This window comes from Acanthisitta chloris, unplaced genomic scaffold, assembly GCF_000695815.1.
Source record: "Acanthisitta chloris isolate BGI_N310 unplaced genomic scaffold, ASM69581v1 scaffold3621, whole genome shotgun sequence".
In the NCBI taxonomy this organism is placed as follows: domain Eukaryota; kingdom Metazoa; phylum Chordata; class Aves; order Passeriformes; family Acanthisittidae; genus Acanthisitta; species Acanthisitta chloris.
This window is the reverse complement of record NW_008654206.1, coordinates 30,712-52,607: the sequence shown is the minus strand read 5'-3', so window position 1 is coordinate 52,607 and position 21,896 is coordinate 30,712. Positions and strand designations below refer to the sequence as shown.

At 36.2% G+C, this 21,896-nt stretch overlaps 1 protein-coding gene across 1 annotated transcript in view; it reads right to left on the bottom strand.

The window, feature by feature from the left end:
* DPYD (dihydropyrimidine dehydrogenase) overlaps positions 1-21,896 on the bottom strand; it is a gene marked incomplete at its 5' end in the record, with an annotated part of 196,336 nt that overhangs the window by 164,426 nt on the left and 10,014 nt on the right. Inside the window, one exon of the mRNA XM_009083388.1 lies at positions 5,013-5,095. Within this exon, the coding sequence (XP_009081636.1) occupies positions 5,013-5,095 (83 nt within the window). The remainder of the gene's footprint in view (positions 1-5,012; positions 5,096-21,896) is intronic.

Here is a 21,896-nt window from a genome sequence, read left to right as displayed (position 1 = left end):
AAAAGAAAATTCTAAATGAACTTTGGTGTCTTTTTATACTGATTCAAACAGATAAGCAAACTTTCCCATTTCAAAGTACAAATAAATATGTTTACATTTTCCTTTAATAACTGTAAGACTATAAAAAATATTTGCAACACTAGATTCAGAAGATGATTATGTTTGAAACACTATGGCTTCATTTGTCTGACACCAGGTTCATGAAATTTACACTAGACACAAGTCTAAAATGTATTACTAGTATAGTGTTCAAAAGCAATCTATCACCTACTGGAGTGGTGACACTCCAAAGAGCTGGGCTGCTGTTCAGAGAGACCTTGACAGACTGGAGGTATGGGCCTACAGAAACCACATTTTTTTAAAAAAAGAAAAAGGTAAGTGAAGTCCTGCCCCTGGGGAGGAACAACCCCAGGCACCAGTACATGCTGCAGCCAACCAGCTGGAAAGCAGCTTTGCAGAAAAAGCCCTGGGGGTCCTGGAGGACAAGCTGAACACAAGCCAGTCCTTTCAGCAAAGGCCAGAGGCACCTGGGCCGTGTCAGGTAGAGCATTATCAGTAGGTTGAGGGAGGAGATCCTTTTCTGCTGCCCAGTACTAGTGAAACAGACCTGGAGTGCTGTGTCCTGTGCTGGGTTCCCCAGGACATAGGAAACACAGGCATACAGTGAGTTCAGCAAATGGTCACTTAGGTGATTAAGGGACTGGAGTGTCTGTCACACAAGGAGATGCTGAGAGACTTGGGGATGTTTAGCCTCGAGCAGAGAAGGCTCAGGAGGGAATCTTATCAAAATGTATAAATACCTGATGGGAGGCAATAAAGACAACAGAAATAGACTCTTCTTATTGGTGCCCAGTGAAAGCACAAGAAACAATAGGCACAAGCTGAAACACAAGGAATCTCAGCTTTAAAAGAAATAAGGGGAATTAGGTGCTGTTGTCAGGGCTTTTTGTGTGAGTTTTGCTGTTGTTTACTATGAGGATGTTTGCCTTGAGAGTCTGTGAAGTGTCTGTCCATCCTTGGAGATACATAAAACCTGGCTGGATGCAGCCCTGAGCAACGTGCTCTACTTGACACTGCTCTGAGCAGGAAAGAGAGCCTAGATCAATACTCTTCAAAGTGGACTGTGTACAAGACAATCTACATTGATGTGGGAAAAAAATATTTTCTGTGCAATTAATACATAATTTCTTTTTAAAATATTAAACAGCCTTTATTTCATCTTTATCTCATTTTCTAAAAATTTCTATTCTTGGGAGTGTTTTCTAATGGACATAAAATATTAGTACAGTAGTACATCTATAAACATATACATATTGGGGTGCATGATCAAAAACATTTTGCTGATACACAATCAAAAAAAGTGTAGAGACCACTAGTCTAGATCATTCCCAACAGTACCCTTCCAATTTCATCAAGCATAATTCTCTCTTTTGATAACAACAAGGGATGCCTGTACACAGAGTAAACAGATTCAGTGGAAAAAACATTTCCCTTCCTGCCCAACAGCTGATGCCTGTTGCTTTCTGAAATTTGTCCTTCACCTTTTTATACCCAGTAACTGACTAAACCTTACCTTCTTCTAATTGGATATTGGTAGTTCAGTTTGGATTTCTACCACACTTCTACTTAAGGTTATTTCATAATTTGGGGGGATTCATTATTATGTTTGTTTGTCTTTAAGACTCCTCAAAGCTACTTTATCCTGCTTTCCCAGAGGAGTGGTTACTGCTGCAGACTACATTTTGGTTTTGCAGTCTATGAAAAGACTACCAGGGCAGCATACAGTTAGCTTCCTCCTCCTCAAATACTTACCTCCTCATGGCAGACAAACCAGTCTAAAAGCACCTTTAAATTTCTAGATTAAGCTTTACTGAGGATTGGGATCCGAAGTTCCTACAGTGACTACATATTAAAAACAAATTGAGCTCTGTTTAACAAAGCCTGAATGGTCTTACTTAAGCAACCTGACATTACAGGTACATTGTTAAGATATTTTTCTGCCAAGTTACTATATAAAATACCAAATTAAATTATCATATACACTTTCAAGGTATGTAAAGCAATAGTCTGTACATCTATAAACTCTAGTTCAAAAAACTGATGTCTTTTTATTGTTTACTTCAGCTTTGCAGTTGCACTAAAATATAGTAATAAATAAAACATATGGAGTACATTAACAAAATAAGCAAAACATTAACTGAATTGAATGCTTTATGATTTTGTGTGCAACCACAAGTAAATCAAATTCTTACAATACTCTTTATACACTGAGTAATGGCAAACTACTATCAGCTCATTATCTCATTCAAGATCTTAAACAACATGTAGAGTAGAACTAGAGAAAGTTCATAGGCTTTATGATGATTTCAAAACCCTTCAGAAAGTTTATTTTGCATACAGCTATATACATAAACAAGAAATATAATTTTCATGTAATCCTTAATTTGAATACTGAAGAGCTGGAAACAGAGCAAGACCCTTCCTGGATATTAGTATTTGTTTATGCAGAGCACAGTGATACTCATAGACTAGCAGTATACTGAAACCTATATTAAATTGACCATTTTTCTCAAAGATGAAGTTAAAATGGAAGGTCTCGTTCCAAACAGGAGCACTGGGGAAAAATGTTCATTGTATTTCTCATCTGGCAGACCAGTAGTACCACTCTGGGAAATCAGAGAGGATTTGGGCAGACTGCCCACTCAACTTAAGGCTCATCTGAGATCCACATATACCCACTTAGCTATCCAAGTAGGATTTTTCATTGTTGTTGTTTTCATGCCCACATGATTTTAGTGCTTTTGTGCAACGTGCAACCCTTTCCACATGCTTCCTTTACCAAAAGGAGGCAGGTATCTCATAATACTGAAGGTCAGCAAATCTATGCCCTCCCATGCCTGGTCCAATGCCCACTATTGTTATGGGAAAGCAAAGTGAACTTTAATCTGTAAAAATGTACTATTTGAATTACATATGCTACAGATAAACTTGGTATCCAAACAGAAAAATGCAGCCACCAAATAAATGGGGTGACTCTGGAGCAGTTGAAACAGCCTAAAATAACAAACATGTGTACACCTACATTCATATACCTCTCTGAATAGGCATTTTGCATCTTTCATGTGTTACTTGAGTACGTTCTAAAAACATACTACAGTCTTAATTTAGTAAGTCAGGTATTTTCTTTATTAAAAAAAAAGCAAGTAAGAAAACAACGAAGCATATCATATTGACTGCAATTAAGAGAATTCCAGCACTGCACAGTATCTGTCACACTTCACAATCAATAACTATTTCTCAGAATGGCTTGTACACTAGCAGAAATAGCCAGGATAGAAATTTATGAGATAGTAAAGTGCTTTTTATTGTATGCACAGCAAAGAATCACGAGACTCTTCTACACAGTCTTTGTAACAGAAACATGACCTTTGAAAAGCCAAAGCTCCCTTTGCTATTCAATGTTGATCACCAAAGAGCTGTTTGCTCCCAAGTTATTAAAATATTATCTCTGCTGAGTCATGTATCACAAAATGTTGCAAACCTGAATGCTATTACAGGAGAGCAGCAACAGAAAATCCGATATGTTGGAAAAAATAAAAGTAGCTTCATATGCCAAAAGTTCCCCAAGTTTATATTTTAAATCACTTTCCGTTTGCTGCCACTACATGAAAGGTTTATGTACACAGATAACCAACCACACAGGGACAAAACCCTAAATGTATGAAGCAAAACACAAAAATCACAATTAGAAAGAGTGCCATTATTTTAGACTGCCATTCTTTTTACAGTTTATAGAATATAGAATAGAGTATAGAACAGTATAATATATGACTTATAAAATGCCATTATTTTAACAGTTATTTGCAACACTGGTATTTGAAGTATTTGTAAGTAATGTTTCCATTGAATATTTGTAGGCAATAAGAAAGGCTTCAAAAGAGGTAAGCTGCATTTCAAGTCAGAATACCTTTACAAACACTCAGTGAACATGAGACAAGAGCCCCATGAACACAGAGTCAGAGCCATGCAAATCAAGTCATTCACACACGTCCATAAATTTAAAGGGATTATGAACACAGTCGAAGCAAATGGGTGTATTTAGTATTTCAAGAAGATTCTCAAGGGGGTTTTGTTGTTATTTTTACTTTATACTGCACCAGCACAAGTGTAAGAAGTTACTCTGATATCAGGCAAGTGAAATGAAGCACTACGTTTGCATCATTACATTTTACTATCCAATTTCAAAACCTTAAAATACGGGTTACTATAATTTTCTGATTCACAGACAATACTATAAATAACATCTTCCTGATTGTTCAGTGAGCTACTTTAGAAAATGTCTTCAATTCAACCACCTTTCAGCATAGTAATCATTCCCTTTTCCAGACACTATAGCTGGCAAGTTTGTTTAGAGTCCTGTACCCAGATACTCTACAGTGCAAGTAAGGGTGACAGAATATTCACGTACTGACTAATTTTAACCTCCTGTGACAAGTATTAAGTGCAAGGATATGAGGATATTAAGCAAAATATGCATCTCTACAATATATAAAGGACCAGACAGATTTTAACATTCCATTATCTAAACCAAAATCATGTAAAGCTGCTGATAAAATCAGAGTACACAGAAACTACATACATAAAAATCAAATCCAATTTAAAGCAAACACAGGTTTGTTCAAACACCATTGTACAACTGCTTTAACACTTACAGAATTTAGATGAACAATATTTTCATTCACTCACAGTTTAGTATAAATATAAAGCAAGGCACCCCTTAAGCATTTTAAATAACAAATTAAACATTTACATTTTTTACTGTGCAGTCAGGCTTAACATTTATGCAGCTTCAAAACCAAAGTACAGCCTCAAGGGAAGCCTCTCCACTGACAAATTAATACCTTAGAGAATAGAGCTGAATGGTGGCAATGAACTCATTTGTTCCCCCAATAATGAAGAATGACTCTTTCTTTACCACATCTGTGACTGTTGCTATGGTGACCCAGACTTACCTCATTGCTTCTCGAAGTGCTCCTCGCTCACTAAGAGTCGTGTGCTTGATGTCATCAAAATTATTTTCCAGTTTCTCACAGTTCTGCAACAAATGGACATATCCATGTAAGGCTCTAAAACAGTACATTGTATATCTATTAACAGTATTCAGCATCATGCAAACAAAACTGATTTATATTATGTCACCTCAAATTATGCGTTCTGTTTTAATTACACAGGAGTCATTAAAAAGACATTGAGAACTCAGAAATAAAGTAAACATGAATCTTATTATATGGTTGCCATGGAAATCATCTTATAAATGTTCCATAATGAAATGTATAGAATTTTCACTTTTTTTGTTTAGAAATTTTTTTCCTTTACCAGTATGCGAGGCTAAAACGCTACTATGCACACAGTGATGAGAACAGAAACCTAAGCTAGCATTTTAGAATTATAACAAAAGTTACTAATTTTGTCCCAATAAAACAGGCAGTGCTGTTGGAACAAATCAGTCATATTTAATTCCTATTTAATTTAATTTTAAAAACATAACGAAAACTAACAAGATTAACTGTTTACAGGTACCTCAACCACTTAATGTTTTTTTCCAGATTAGAGCTCACAGATATTTCTAAAAGTAATACAAAGCCAACAATTTTGTGACAATAAAAGAAACAATACTTTGCTATACTCTGTAAATTACTACTAAATGTGTGACTGGTTCCATTACTTCAGAGCACTGATCCTTTTCTTCTGTAGCCACAATGACAGTAAAATTGATTCAGAAGATGCTGGGGAGTACAGAAATTTGTATCTGTGCAAAGAGAGCATGAAATACCAGCAAACAAGAATTCTCTGATCATCTGCACCTTCCAGAGGATTTTTATATTCTCTTGAGGCTTCATCAATACAGGAGGCTTTGAGGTTACTCCTGTTCTTCACAGCAACTTTCTCCAATACCAAAAGTTACCTCTGGGAGGCATAATTTTGCCGTATGGGTGTGAAAGAAAAGCAAGTTGCAAACATAACAGTTCCTATTGCTAACAACCTTGAAGGCAGGATTGTCAGGTTCTATGTGCAGCAGCTTTAGAGAAAATATGTGCACCATTATTTGGTCAGATTGCTTTCACAGCTTTTAATATCTGAATTAATTTCAAGACCACATCTTTAAAACAGTTATAATAAATACAATAGAAGTTACCTATTGTTATTTCTTTTGTGCATTGATTCTTTATTTTTATAATTACATTCAATTTGAGGCTGTAAAAGCATTACTGAAAAGGAAATTATTAGATACTTGTAAATGACCTAACAAGATATTTTAGCTTGTCCAATTAACATTTAAACTATCATTATTTTTAAATAAGATTATAGACTTTTTGATACAAAGTTTTAATGCTTTAACAATACATTTCTGAGCAGAAGAAATTAACAAAGCTACATGTATTTGCAACTTTTGACATCTTTTCTCTTATTTTGTAAAGAACTATGCATGTCACAGCAAATCTTATCCCACAGTTAATGTGATAATTTTCTTTGTTTATATTACAATTAGCTGTCCTTTATATAGCAAAATCCTACTCAAAAACTCAAAGGGATTGCATAAGACAGACAGGGAAGCTCTACAATGAAGTATTCCATTATTTAGATCAGCACACATTGACCTTCAGCTCCAAGCACATACAGACAGGTCAGTCATTTAAAATACATAAAATAAATCCAAATCAACATTACTAATCAATGAAAAATTCTCAGTACTAAACTGAATGTATCTGTGCAGGTAAAATTAAACTTCCTATCCAGGAAAACAGGTCAAAGGAAACAATTTCAAATATTGCTCCAAGTGCCAGAAAAAGAAAGCCACATTTTAACAGTCCTGTGTCACCACCACCTCAGGACAGGTTCAGAAAATCTGAGCATCACACAGTTCATTTCTCTTGACCTTGTGATATAAAGCATGTAGAAATGACCGACGAACCAAAGCACACAGATTTTATCAAACACAAGTAGATTTTCTCTATATTGCACAAGCTAAAATAACTGATCCTGTCCATATGGAAAATGCTGAAAATGAGGAAGTTCAGTTGGTATTTCGTCTTTGTCTATCTAAACCATAGTCAGCTGAAGGGCAATGAAGGTGGCCCATATCTAAAGAAAATGCTGTGATTATGTAGCTTTAAAAACGCCAATAATCCACATCACAGCTATCCACCCAATGCAAAAATGAACACATAAACAAGAACAAAAAAAATGGAAAATAAATTATAGACTGAATAATAGTTGTTGCCAAATAATTTGGCAAGATGATAAACTTATTTCTACCATTTCTCAGTACTGTTTCTGGACAATCTTTCTCACTATTTTCAGCCAAATAGCTCTCATCCAAGGTACAGCAGTTGGAGAGCAAATCATAGAGTCATTAGGAAAAAATGAACTAAAAACTGACCCAGAAGCAAATTCATGAAGGAAGATGACCTCATGGTCCTACGCCATCAGTTACTGCATATATACTGAACAGGAGAGTGAGCAAATACTGATCATACCCACTGCTTTTCCAGTCATCCAAAACAGTCTGCTTGATCCTCTCTGAGAAAAGAGAACAGGGTGTCTGAAATACCAAATATAAGCATAGCCACAGGTGTATAGATGACACTTCATGTGTCTGAGTATCAGCTCATGTGCTACGTTTGTGGATCGTCTGAAAGGATATCAGTTGATAAGAAAGGCTACCAAATATGAATGAAATTGTAAGCATGAGAATACTCTGAAGAATGTCTGGAAAATGATGAAGCTTCAGTAGACCGTGACCGGTGTGAGCTTTACATTCTTAAGTATTAAATCAGTAGCAAAAATTGAGCTCATTCTATTATCCAAGCTACCAAATAATTAATATTTATAAACATCTTGCACAAAGCAGTATGTTTTGGTCCATAATACTTCACAGATTTAAGTATAATGAGCAATTAAACTCCAAGGTGTTTCATTTTGAGCAGCAGCTAAAGTAAAAAAAAATTAAAAACACAAGCAGTGAAAAAATTGGGTTTGGTGGCTTACTGCCTAGTGATTTTTTTGTGGGTATAGATAGAGTCTACAAGTTTTACCTCTATGATACAATAATTATATAGCACTCTATATGTTATCACTCCTGGAAAATCTATAGTGCTGCATGATACTAAATTAAGTATCACCTTTGGGAAGTTCAGGAGGAAAAATAAATACAGAGCTGTGATTAGGGACATGGTCATCATAAGTCAAACTACCATTACATGTCAAAAAGCCACAGAAGTCTAAATTGTGCTTCTTCGACAATCCTAGCATAAATACTTCAAGTTTTTTAAATGCACCAAACAGCAAGAGTGGAGGAAGATATTTTATATATAAATAAATGCCTTATTTATCAAATGAGAACTGAAACCACACAACAACTAGCTAAAAGTGGTGAGGTAGACTGGATAGCCACAAATATCTGTCCATACATTGCATACTGGTGAAACAGCTAATCAGAAATGAGACAGAAGAATAACGAATGTATGAAGACAAGGAAGAAGGAAGATTAATGAGCAAATTGAAAAGCTTTTACTCCCATAACCACATAAATACGACTTTTTTTCCTGCTACAATTTATTCTTATTAATAAAATAAACTGCAAGCTTGGAGGCAAAGACTATGTGGTTGAAATTATGTATTTTCAGTTATTTTAACTGAAATTATATAAACTTTATAATAATTTTTGAACAGTCTGAGGAAAGTCAGCAACTACCAAGTCCAAAGTAGCCTTTGACAACGATTGAAGTAACAAGCTAGCTCAAGTAACTGGCAAATATAAATAAAGAGTTCCTATAGTTTTAAATAAAAACCTAGGATTCTGGCAAAATGATGTTGTACTTTTTAAAATCCATATCTACCTTCATCAGTTTAGCTTGCTTGTATATGCTTTTATCTTGGATAGAAAAGCCCTCTTTGCTTGACTTAGTTATTTGAAAAGCAATTCTTTATTTGGCCTCTTGGGTCAAAGGCAGAACTTTGCAGAAGTAGCTCAGAAACCAACAGCAGTCTATAGCCTGGTGTCACCACTGAGGATCTCCCTAAATCACAAAAGCATTGTTGCCCCCTCTCTGCCACGGCAAGCATGAGTCAGGTCAGACTTTTGAGAAGACCATAACTCAAACTTGCCCATTCTGTGATACAGTAGGCCTAAATGTGATCCCACTTCCACTGAAATCAACTTTAAATCTTCCATCCACCCAAATGAGAATGGGATCACACTAGGTCACATCCTGCTACTCTATCCTGAAACACTTCACGTAAGACTTTCAAACATGTTATTATTACACATAATGTCTCTACACACATTTTGAGATAGTTGAGAAATAAAAATCTTTTGCACTGACAACAGTCTAATACTTACTCTAAGGCAGTCTGCATCATTGAAGCTGAGTAGGTCTCTTTTCCTAGATGATACACTGCCAAATTAAAAGCCTTACTTAAAAGACCATCTCTCTTCTGTGAAAGAGGTTTCTAAGGTAAGTAGGATTGCCGAATTCTTGGAATTCATTGCTTCCACATGGCTTTAGAAAATTTTCTAAGAAAGCTTGACATTTTTACTGTCTAATGTTCTCTGTGTATTAAACATAAAGAATATACAGTAATTAAAAGATGAACAGCTCTCACCTATTCAGTTTTTACTTACTACTAATGCTAAACCAAGTTGATTTTCTCATCCTCTCCCATATAATTCATGCAAAAGGTTTCTACAGATTATGTTGTGTCTCAATTTTCTACTGTTTATGCAGTCAAATTTAGTTTATTAAATGCATTTGTACCTAGATTTCTGAGTCTATAAAATGAGACAACCTGGTCCAGATTCTGAAGGATTTACTAGCTCACTCTGATATTTTAATTAGTTAAGTTTAAGGAGGTAGGCTCCAACAACACATTACCAAAACTGTTGGGGACCTACAGAACCTACTCCAAGTACCTACAACCTGTACAGATTCGGCAAGAAGATTCTCAAGTTTTTTGGTCCAAAAAGTCAAGTCCCACACATTCCACAAAGCTCACGACATTACCTAGCTCTTTTGAAAATGCTGGCCATACTGTAGAAGCGATTTCCTTTAATAAAGTTGTAATACAAAGCTGACTGCTTTGGGGTACTATATAAAAACGTGTAGAAAGCTGATTTTCATATTGATCTTCTTAGTTATATATAAAATGTTAACAAAAATAACCACTTATTCAAGACACGTGAATTATTTCAGCAGTAGAAAACTTTAGAAATAACTAACTTGTGTTTTATAAACCTAAAGAAACATTATAATAGTAATCTAAACTGTAATATATTGCTGCAAGGATAATTATTAAGGGAAAACACAGCTGACATTTTCTGATTTATGCACACAATCAGAGACGGAGTCCAAGGACTGTGACATAATTATCTTCATGCTAACAATTTTTGTAAATCTCTTGACAGAATTTTAGCTAATTTTAAAATGCCTTCTGAAGATTAGCACTTAAAACTGTTGGGGAAAATAGCACAATTTATTAGCAAGGGTATAATTGTAAACCTTCCAAATACTCATTGTGAATATCATTTAGACAGTAACTCCTGCTTTAGCAGCTGGTATATAAGACTCCAGTTTATGGAATCTTGAAACAACAGAGAGAGTAGAATCTAATTAAACAGGATTAGATGCCAAAGAAAAAAATATTAAAAACAGGCTAATAGTCAATTGTTATGAATTTGAAATAGCATATCTACTCCTTTTGATGCAAACCTATGTAATACTGTGCTTTATTCCAATAAAACCTAAATTTTCTTAGCAGACTCCTCTCTTGATTTGCAACAGACTGTCTTTCTACACTGAAACAACACAAAAAGCTAAATGGTTCCATTGATCTTCTCTCACAGACTTAAGCACCCATCTGCTATAGGGTAAAATGACTTACATATATTGCATTTATTCTAATGGTATTTGGTAGCCAATAGCTGTATTCCACACAGGAAACCCTCTTAAACTACTGAGCAACTAAACAAAACTGATGCCATTTGCCAAAGGGTTTTATCTAAGAGCTGCTTTAAAACCTAAACAAGTAAAAGGACTGTTTGATCCTATCTGTAGCATACTATGATCTTCACAATATCTGCTTACTAAATTCCTTCTTCCTATTTGCTGTGACTCATTCTCAAGAGGTTCTTATTCCAAACAGGAGGAAAAAGCAGCTTAAAACTGCTTAAAACTGACCAGATGTTCACAAAGGAAAAATAGGTATTTTTAAAAATCAGTACATATTCCTAATATCTGCAGAAAGTATATTGAGCCCTCAGGTATTTACATGACATTTGACAGCATGTCATTCATAATACATGAACATTTGTTACAACAATTTTTTCATTATGTGATACAGCCATATTGGCCAGACAAGCTCTTTGAAAAATATAGAAATTAGTACATCAAAAATAGCAGGATTCCAAGAGAAAACCAGCCCTAACTGTTAGTAATCAAATAAAAATCAATAGAAAAAAACATTAAATAGAATTCTGGGTGGCTGTAATCAATGCCTAATTAGCATGACCATGCTAATTTTCTCAGGGTTTTTTACTGGTATATTATTTTAAGGCACTAAAAATAGTGCACATGCAAACTCAAACGTAAGCATCGTATTTTCTGCACAAACAGGAATATATTGCTAAAAGAGGATTGATACCAGGAAACTCTGCTGTATGTGCTATTTTCTGAAACTGCAAGTTTGGTTTTTGTTATTAATTACCATAAATACTGTCAAGGTAATTGGATATTCTGAAGTGAAAGCAGACAATTTCTGATTTTTTAAACTTTTCCCAGTTTAAAATGTGGTACATTTAATCCTTAAAGGCAGGTAATCATAGAGAAGTTAATTACATGTTAAACATATTTAACACTTTAGTTTGCAATTTTACCAGGGCTGTGAAAGATGTTCCAGTCTGAGATGGCATTCTGCTAACTTCCTTTTCATGCTGTTTCACACACAAATTTCAAGTGGCAAATTTATCACAGCCTTCATGTTCACATAAGGGTATGGTATCTTGCTTGCATTCAACCTGCTGTTGTCAGAGCAGATGCAGACACCACGTGTTTTGGCAATGGATAACACATCAGATAGTAGTGATACAGGGAGGATGAGAAAAGACATTCTGAAAGGACCAAGCATGCAACACAAAGAATAGCAGACCAAAGAACTCAAAAGAATAAAAAGCAACAAAAGATATGCAAGAAACCAGAAGCACAGCTGGAAATACTACAGGAGCAGAGAGAATGCAGATGATGCCACTACTCAGGACATTTTATAATGTTCCTCTTGTGACTCAGCTTTAAAAGACAGAGAAAACTTTGAGGGGAGAAAAAGGAAGCAAAACCTTTGCCTCTCACATTTTTCTTTCTCTTCCTAAACATATGTTAAACTTGATCAGTAGATGAATAGGAGGACTTGGCAACAAGCTACTGGTCCCTCTGCACCTGAAGGGATACTTTTAAGACTGCTTCCCTATATGGCATAGGGTTCTGTAGCAGGGAACAATACACATCATCTCTTACAACACGACAAGCTTCATCTAAATGCTTTCTCTTTTAATGTGGCTGTAATCCTTCCTTTTTCCTACCAGAGAGCCTGAGCACTACAGGAGAGCCTTCACAGAAGGTTAAGATCCTTCTAGATGGTTGACTACTCCAGTTCTCCAGTATTCTTAACATAAACTTACAAGGTAATTCTTTAAGAGCATGAAGTCTATATAAAGAGACACAGGCTCCTCACAGAATTTCTAAATACACTATTTACACTCGATAGTGAAAACATAACTAAGTAATGACTACTAAGGAAAGAAAAATATCCCAAATGCTGTACTCCCTTCCCCTCCCACTGCTTTCACATACCTCAATCTGGCTTGCTTTTCCCTTGAGATTCTTTACTCTGCTTAGACAAATATTCCCTTGACTCATTGAGATTAAATAAAATGAGAGTATGCAGGTAAAGACCAGACTCATATTGAGAATTAACATTTACAGAGCTCATAACCTGCAAAAAAAGAAGAATCTTTAAAATGTAGGTAGAACTGTACTCCTAAGGAACAGATTATGTTCTTGACCTTCAATAAAGAGCATAAGGAAAAACACACACCCAAAAGCTCCTGCTCTTTTAGAAACCAAATGACTGAGAATTTAAAGGAATTAACTCCACATATTTGAGAGTACTAACTTACAGAATACCTTTTATTTTTCATGCATAGCTAACAAATTACTAAATATAAAAGTTCTTCAAAATTTAAAGTTACAATAAAATGTTTAAACACTGTCCTGAAACAGTATAGTCCAGTCCTATGTAGTGGAATAAAAGCAAATTACTTGTAATACACTTGCTTCCTCAGCCCAAGATGTCACCTCTCATCTCTCACATGGCATATTTTGTTGTCCAACAACAGTATTTTCAAGATGTGCCACAACAAAACACTTTTTCCTGGTTCTGTGTTCAGTGTGCACTACAGATCCCTGTAGTTGCCACAATATTTAAAAAAACCTGAAACACAGCAGAACAATTTTTCTAACCAGTTCTGCAGATGCTAATTTGTTTTAGCTATTTCTTCTTGTTTTGCATAAAATTCTTTCCAAAAAATGAGTTTGGGTGGGGTAGATTTAATTTTCTTTATAGCTGTTATGGGGCTGTGTTTTAGATTTGTGCTGAAAACTCTTGATAACACTCTTGATAACACAGGGATGTTTTAGCTATTGTTGAGCAGTGTTCACATAGAGCCAAGACCCCAGGCGAGGGGGCTGGGGCTGCACAAGGAGTTGAGAAGGGACATAGCCAGGATGGCTGACCCCAAATACCTAAGACATTTCTCATACCATATAGCATTATGCTCAACATATAAAGCTGGGGGAAAAAGAAGGAGGGAGTGATTGCACTTCACAATACGGTTCGGTGGGTTTGGTAGTATTTGATTGAAGGTTGGATCTTGGAGCTCTTTTCCAACTTTAATGACTCTATGATGCTGTCTGTCTTCCTAAGTCACCAGTATGCATGATGGATCCATGCTTTCCTTGAGATGGCTGAACCCCTACCTGCCCATGGGAAGTACTGAATGAATTCCTTGTTTTGCTTTGCTTGCAAGTTTGGCTTTTGCTGTACCTACTAAGCTGTCTTTGTCTCAGGCCATGGGTTTTCTCACTTTTACCCCTCAAATTCTCTTCCCCATCCCACTGAGGGAAGCAGGTGACTGTGTGGTGCTTAGTTGCCAGCTGGAGTTAAACCACAATAGTAAGGTCATACCAAGGTCCTTCTCTCCTAATCTTACAGATCACGTCTTTCTCTTCCACGCCATCCCCTGCCATGTACCACTTATAAATATGTACTTCTAATTCTCTCTAACATGCAAAAAGACTTACATAAAACAGCATTTAAGCCAGCTGGAAAGAGCATGAAAAGATGCTAAATATACGGCAAGTACCTGAGGAAATGGTGACAGTACCAAGGGACTAGACACATGTACAGAGAACACTGTAGGACCTATGACTTCCAGGCTCTGAGAAACCAAATATTTCTGCCCCACAGGAGGGGTGGGAGAAATCCCATCCCCTGCTTAGCTTAGGAGAAGAAAACAGTGACACCTCTACATGTGAAATATTTCGGTGCTGTGACTGATGATACTTCTTGCCATAACCATGTGTGGTTATATGTAAATAGGTTCACTGGCTGAGTCCTCATAAAAGAGCAACCTTCCTTCAAATTTTCTTTGCACAAAACTGAAACAATTCCACAAAAAAATATCATTAAGAACCCACCCTCTGACCTGGTGAATTATCAAGAGAAGAGTATATACACTTCTATTCCGGATTACCCTGTTATCAGAGAATCAGTATCACAGCATAAGAGATCACCTAGATAGCAATGAAACAAATTTCCTCATGTGGCAGTTGAGGCTATTTACCACAGACAAAGCAGAATATGAAATTGAGACTAAATTTCCTCAGAGGAATAACTGGAAACACTCAGTTTGCTTGAGAAACATCTAACCAAGTCAGAGGAGTAAGAATTAGAAAAGAGGCTGCAGCCAGTAAAACACAACCCTTGGATTAAGGCTCTGGAGTAGTTATGTTACATTGTGCCACTTTGTATCAGATTTTCTATCACTATCATTGCTCATGAAAACCTGAAGGATGATTTGACTTTAAATAATCTGAAGCTCGTTCACAAACTGTGAACACCATATCATAGAATCAACCAGGTTGGAAGAGACCTCCAACCCTACCGTCATTACTAGACCATGGCACTAAGTGCCACATCCAGTCTCATCTTGAAAACCTCCAGGGATGGTGAATCCACCACCTCCCCGGGCAGCCCATTCCAGTGACTGATTACCCTTTACGTAAAAAATCCCTTCCTAATATCCAACTTAAACCTCCCTGGGCAGAGCGGGAGGTGGGGCCCGCTTGGCCTACGGCTGGTGTCCGGTGAGAAGAGACCAACCCCCACCTGACTCCAACCTCCTGTCAGGGAGTTGTAGAGGGTAATAAGGTCTCCCCTGAGCCTCCTCTTCTCCAGGCTGAACACCCCCAGAACCCTCAGCCTTTCCTCATAGCAATTGCACTTGAGTCCCTTCACCAGCCTCATTGCTCTTCTCTAGAAATGCTCCAGCACTTCAATATCCTTCCTGAACTGAGGGGCCCAGAACTGTACACAGTATTCAAGGTGTGGCCTCACCAGTGCCAAGTACAGGGGCAGAATCACCTCCCTGGTCCTGTTGACCACGCTGTCCCTGATAGCTCTTACATTTTAAACTACATATCGACTCTGAAGTAACTGTAGACGACAGGAAAAGACATATGAGCAAGCTGACAATTCACATATCTCAGAAAAAAAACACCCTAGGCTGTAATGCCTCCACTGTTTACATTTTCTTTAAGATAAAAGACATGTCCTTGCGCTGAGATGTCCAAGAAAGCCAAGTATTTAAACACATTTTATATTAATTGCCATATAAAATAGTTAAATCAGAGGAATACTTACTACCTTTTTCTGTTTTTAAAATACCATAAAGAAAAAAAACATTGTGAAAAGGCTACTATATTTATATGCATTCTATACTGTACTTAACACTGACTGCTATCTCATACCTTATTGCAACACATACAGTAAGACAGCAACCTGAGACTCTGTAAAATATACAGTCAGAAGAAAAAAATGCAAGCACAAAAAAAGTTTTTAAAAAACCCCAAAAGCAATGAAATAGGAAAGCATGTATAAGAATGCAGAAAGAACCACTAAAATGGTTCACTGGGAGACAATACTGTTTAACAGTCCACACAATTACATATTTTTGAATATCATGCATCAAGTCAAAACGAAAGCTGACACTCATTGCTAACAAGGTGGAAAGTCAAGTCTCGGCAGGGAGGGAGTGGGTGTGGAACAACAAAGTAGGACAGTACAAACACTTAAAATACTTTTTCCCCTCTCAAAAGATATTCAGAAAATCAGAGGTATGGGGCTATTACAATGGTTGCAGATCCTATGAAGTTATCACCATCTGTTGTGTCGTCCATTTACAGATACGCAGCTATAATCGAAAATTAAGGAAAACTGCTCAAATAAGTGTAATCTTCTTTGTAGAAGACACCATGCACATTTAACAAGATTTAGAAACTCCCAATAGAAATTTAAGGGAATAAACAGTATTGATTTATTTTCTCTAAGAAATTACACAAACAAGAGCTTTCCTGTACACAGAAATTAACAGGGCCTATATGTAGTTACATTTTTCAGCAGTGTTCAAAAGAGCACTAGGAGAATGCTGCCCTAATGTTTGTTTATTTACATATAGCTTGAAAACAACATCCATGATAAATATATTGCCTCAGGTCTCAGTTCCATGTTAGCGAGATGATGACCTAACAACTCAATATCTCAGTACGACAGTATGCACTCTTCTAGTTCTTTGTGTCATTTATTGTCTTCTTTGTATGGCTTTTACTCCTTTGGAAGCTTTTGTGTCTCAATCTGAATAGCCTTCTTCTCCCAAAACCTTCTGGCCTGCCTTCAGACAGCTCAGCCTGCTGTATTCCCCTTCTTCCCAGACTCTTAAAAATTGCTGTGTTCAAGCTGAGGTGAACAATACAAGCACATCCCAAAGCACTAGGCAAGCACCTTCCCAACAACTCCAAAGAAAGCAGGGATATGTGGAGCCAAGATTCACCAGAAGACAATCTCAGAATCCTAGAATTTAAGGGTTGGAATGGACCTTACAGATCTTCTAGTCCAGTTTGAGTTTGACTTAGCATGCTGCCAGAGTCTAGCTCAGGTCCCACAAACAGTGCTCTTCAAGACACTTGGGCTTGGTAGCATAGTTCCTGAGCTAATGAAGTTGGTCTCTCAGCAGAGCTGGCTCTGTCACAGCATTTTCCTCACAAAGCTATGCTACTCAAGTCTATAAATGGCTCCAACTACTGCAAGTGAAGGGCTTTTAGTTCCCTGAACACTGCAGAAGACAGACCTGTCCCTGCTTAACGTGTTTAACTTGGAGAGTATGAACACTCCCTCCATGCAACCAGAGCTTAACCTACTACCCTGAGTACAATCATCCACATTTTTCAATAAAACACAATCTAGTTTTGAAAATGCTATTTTCAAACAGAGACATGGAATAATTTCTAAATAACACTGAAACTCTTGTTTTAAATTATTCTTCCTCTCTGCAAAACATATTGGACTTATTAATCAGTCCCCAGCTCCTGAGTGTCACTACTACTATTGCAATACGTGCAAACAGAGCAATAGGAAAGAACAGGATGCTGCAAATCAAAAATAAACAAAAATCATTATTCTTTTAACAGTTATGAAATTTCTGTTTTCTTCTTGAAGCCATTTTTATCTCTGATTTTTAATCCTTATTCAGTTTCCCTGTTACCCTTGTGTATACATTGTTTGAGCTTTCAATTTTTATTTTTTCTTCAATAGTGCCCTATCTTTTTTTTTCATAACTTGAATTTTTTTCCCCTCTCCTGCTCTGTTTCCTCACGCTTGTTTACTTTTTTACCCCTAGTCCTTACTAATTATTTCATGTCTCTTGGTCCGTTTCATTATGTGTCATGGCTTTTCCTCTCTTACATTTTTATATTGCATTCCTTTATTCCACACTCCTGCAGCTCTCTGATTTCTATGTGCTTGCTTAACTATTACCCAAATGGCTCCAAGCAGGACACACTCAAACTGAAGAATAAATAAATTAAAAGAAAAATACTATCTGTGGCCATGCGGTGTTGCCTAGCAACGCCCTGTACCTCTCCACAGCTTTTCTAGAGCCCTGGTGGCAATGGAGCTTTTCAGACTTATTGCTACAAATATATGCAAGATCCTTCTCACATTGTTTGTCCATTCACTGGCAAATAAATGCAGAGGAAAATATAAATGAGAAAGAAAAACTCCAGAGAAAGCATCAGCAACAGGACTGCTCTTCCAGCACAAGAAATGGCCACATAGTCCAATGCTCACTGCCGTCATCTCTCATGTACTCTGTAAAATGCACACAACTTATATGATATTGCTGTTCACTAATACTGTTACTGTTAAAATCGTTGAGAAACAGAATGCAAGTAAGATTTCTTATGTAATTAAAATTTGTGTTAAATTCAACCAACTCTTAAATAGTTACTACGTGTGCAACACTGGATGAGATTCACTGGTTTCTTACACTCTTGCAAAGTTCCTTCTGAAAGCTTTACACTCAAAAAAAAGATAGGTAGTTTCCAGGGTATAGGGGAGGAAAAATGGTCCAATCATTGTCAAAAATGCAGTGGAAGTGAAGCTTGTCCCCAGAGCTTATAGATCTAATCTTAAAAGATTGTCAATATCTATTATTTCTAATTACCTTAGATGTGACAGAAATGAAATAAAAGCTTCCCTCCAACACTTTTTTTTAAAGAACAAATTTGGTGGGCTCAATCCTCAAAAGTTAGAAACAAATGCTCAGTAAGTCCATACTTAACCAAATATTGATGATTCAGCATTAGGTAGACTGAGTTTCAAAAGAACAGATACTAAGCCAGTTTCCCTGACAGTCATTTTTCTGTTCCACAGCAATGAAGGATTCCATCCAATAACCAATGGCAACTTCTGAGAAATAAAAGTCTTTCGCTTGAGGATGGAAACAATGCTTACGCAAGGGACTAAAACTTTTAGGGTATTAGGAGTCCTGGAAGGGGAGTTAAGAAATAGAAATGCTAAAACAACAGAAAACTACATAATTTAGCTAAAGACCAATCCGTGATGAACTCCTACAAAATGGGGAAAATGTTCAGTTTACATTATATTTCTGAAGGACATAATATAAGTGTTATTGCTTGGGAATTTTTCATATAGCTAAACCAGCCTCAAAGCAATTTGATGCCTGCAGCACAGATGATCAGTAGCAAGTGAAAAGAAAGCACTTCAGAGTATGTACCTTAAAAAGATATTTAACAGCATCAGACTACACCCATCAGCTACAACTTGTTACATAGTAAAGACAAACTGCAAATGATCTACACAGATAAACAACAGACAGAAACTAATATTCAGGTACGCAATTAATTAACCTCATTCCCACAGTAATGTTTGTAGAAAAGGCTGAAGTAAGGTATCTAGAGTTGGTTGGAGAACACAATAGAACCCATAGATCATACAGATCACCATGAAAGAGGCATTACAGAGTCAGGCACTTAAACACAAAAATGCCTAAAAAAGGTTTGCTGCTTCAAAACTTGATTTACTCCCTTCACAGTTATGCAGTGAAACCAGTTTTAATTATATGATCAGAAGCTATTTTACACACAAGTGCTTCCTGATTTAGAACAGAGAGGGGTCACCTAATTTTTAGTCTTTCAACATTTGTGCTTAGTGTGAGGCCTTATTTACTGCCCACTATACAAAACCTTACTTGAAGGCAGAACTACTTTTCCCCATGAACATTTCAATGACACTCATACCTACATATCTGAAACTATTTATAAACTATTTATTCTTCATTCTACAGATAGTCCCTTTTAACAAGTAGCAATTGGCATAATCACATACCTAAACATGCTCTGTCAGACCCCCATGGTCCAAAACACTAACACACATGGGAGACTGGAAGTGACAGCTTGGATGATCAGAGTTAGTATCTTGCTTTCACATTCAGTTCACACTAAGATTTTCTCATCCAGTTGATGGAACCATCACCCTCTGATCAGCTGGTATTTCTAAATCATCTTCTCACTTAATTCCAACCATTAGGCTCCTAGTCATTCCCATGTTCAGCCCTTGGCTCTACAGCCTCCTAATTGCACTATTAAATTTATTCTTATTTTTTTTTATTCTAAACTTCAGTGGCACACAGTTCTTTCTGATGTTCCAGTTCCTTCTGTATTGACAGTGCCTGTCGACTTTCTTGTAACATACTCCTAATATTTATGTCAAACTCATTAATGAAAATATTAAATGCTATGAATCTGAAGACTGAACCTTCAATAAGCTCTGCTAAAAGCCCAGCAGCTCTTTTTAAAGCATTGCTCAAGTCTTGTCTCCTCTCTAGCCAGACCCTTATCCATGTTACTATTTTAATCTAAGCAGATGACACTTGAGTATTAATTGACAAAAATAAAAAACTCAAATCCCTTGTCAGTGTGTCATGATTTATCCCCAACAATAAAGCCCAATATGTCTTATTCTATCTTATATTTATCTTAATGCATTTAATAAATCTCTGCTACAAAATTTGCTTTCAACATTTTGCAGGCTGCCACTATGAGACTGACATTGACAGTTGCCCATCAGTTCTCCATCTTAACAGACAAAAACTGCATTGGTTATTCTTTAAGTAAGTACCATAACATACACCTTGCTCTACTCTTAACTCTGTAATTTCGCATGTCAGTTTTCTGTGATACTTTTATGGACATTGTTCTGTATCTTTGACATCAATGATGAAATGCTCCAAGTTTGCCTTCTGGCCTGTCTGGAGTTATTTCCATTTCTGCACTTGTCTGCCCATTAGCCACCTCTTTTTTACTGAAACTAGAACAATTTACAAAGGCTTCAGACAATACCTAGGATGTTTAATCCTATCTTCACACTTACTTCCTTTGTTCCTTTATTTCTTTTAGCTTAGACAGCTTAAGAACCTTTTAGTATTTGTTTTATATTGCTGAATAACCTTTTACTATTTGTTTTAATTTCTTTCACCAAGACTGACTCAACTTGACTTTTGAAAGTTCTCATTTTTCCCTCTGTACTTCCTGCTGTGCCAATAAATCCCATTTTTTTTCAACTCTTTATGTGTAAACCTGATAGACTTAATCTTCTTTTTGAAGTTGTTTTCCAGTTCAGTCTGAAGCTCTTCTTTATGAACTGGGATGAAAATTCAAAGTACTTTTTGTATATTTCAATTAATAACAATCTTCTCAAAATTAATGTCTTGGGGTTGTTTAGTTCAGTTCAGAGATCTAAACAAACTCATAAAATAAATTTTAGCAATTATACCATAGAACTTATATTGAACTAACTAAAAAAAAATAAGATTGATGAACATTATAGTCTGTGTTTATTCTATGACTTCACTCACTTCCTAGATTTAATTTAAAATTAGTTTCATTCAGATTTACACCAGAATTAGTAAGAGTTGGTACTGCTTAAAATTCTGGTTTAGTGTTTCTAATTTAATGTCTATTACTAACAAAGTTTGTAAAATATCACATAGAAGAATACCTCCACCCTACCATTATCAGTATCTGTGTATATATAAAGTCAAAGTGTCTTACTGTATATAAAAAGTTAAAGTGTGTTACAATCAATGACTTACCTCTCTAATAGATTAAAGTCAATTCCAAGTATAGAAAGTGGTGAGAGTAACAGAGTGA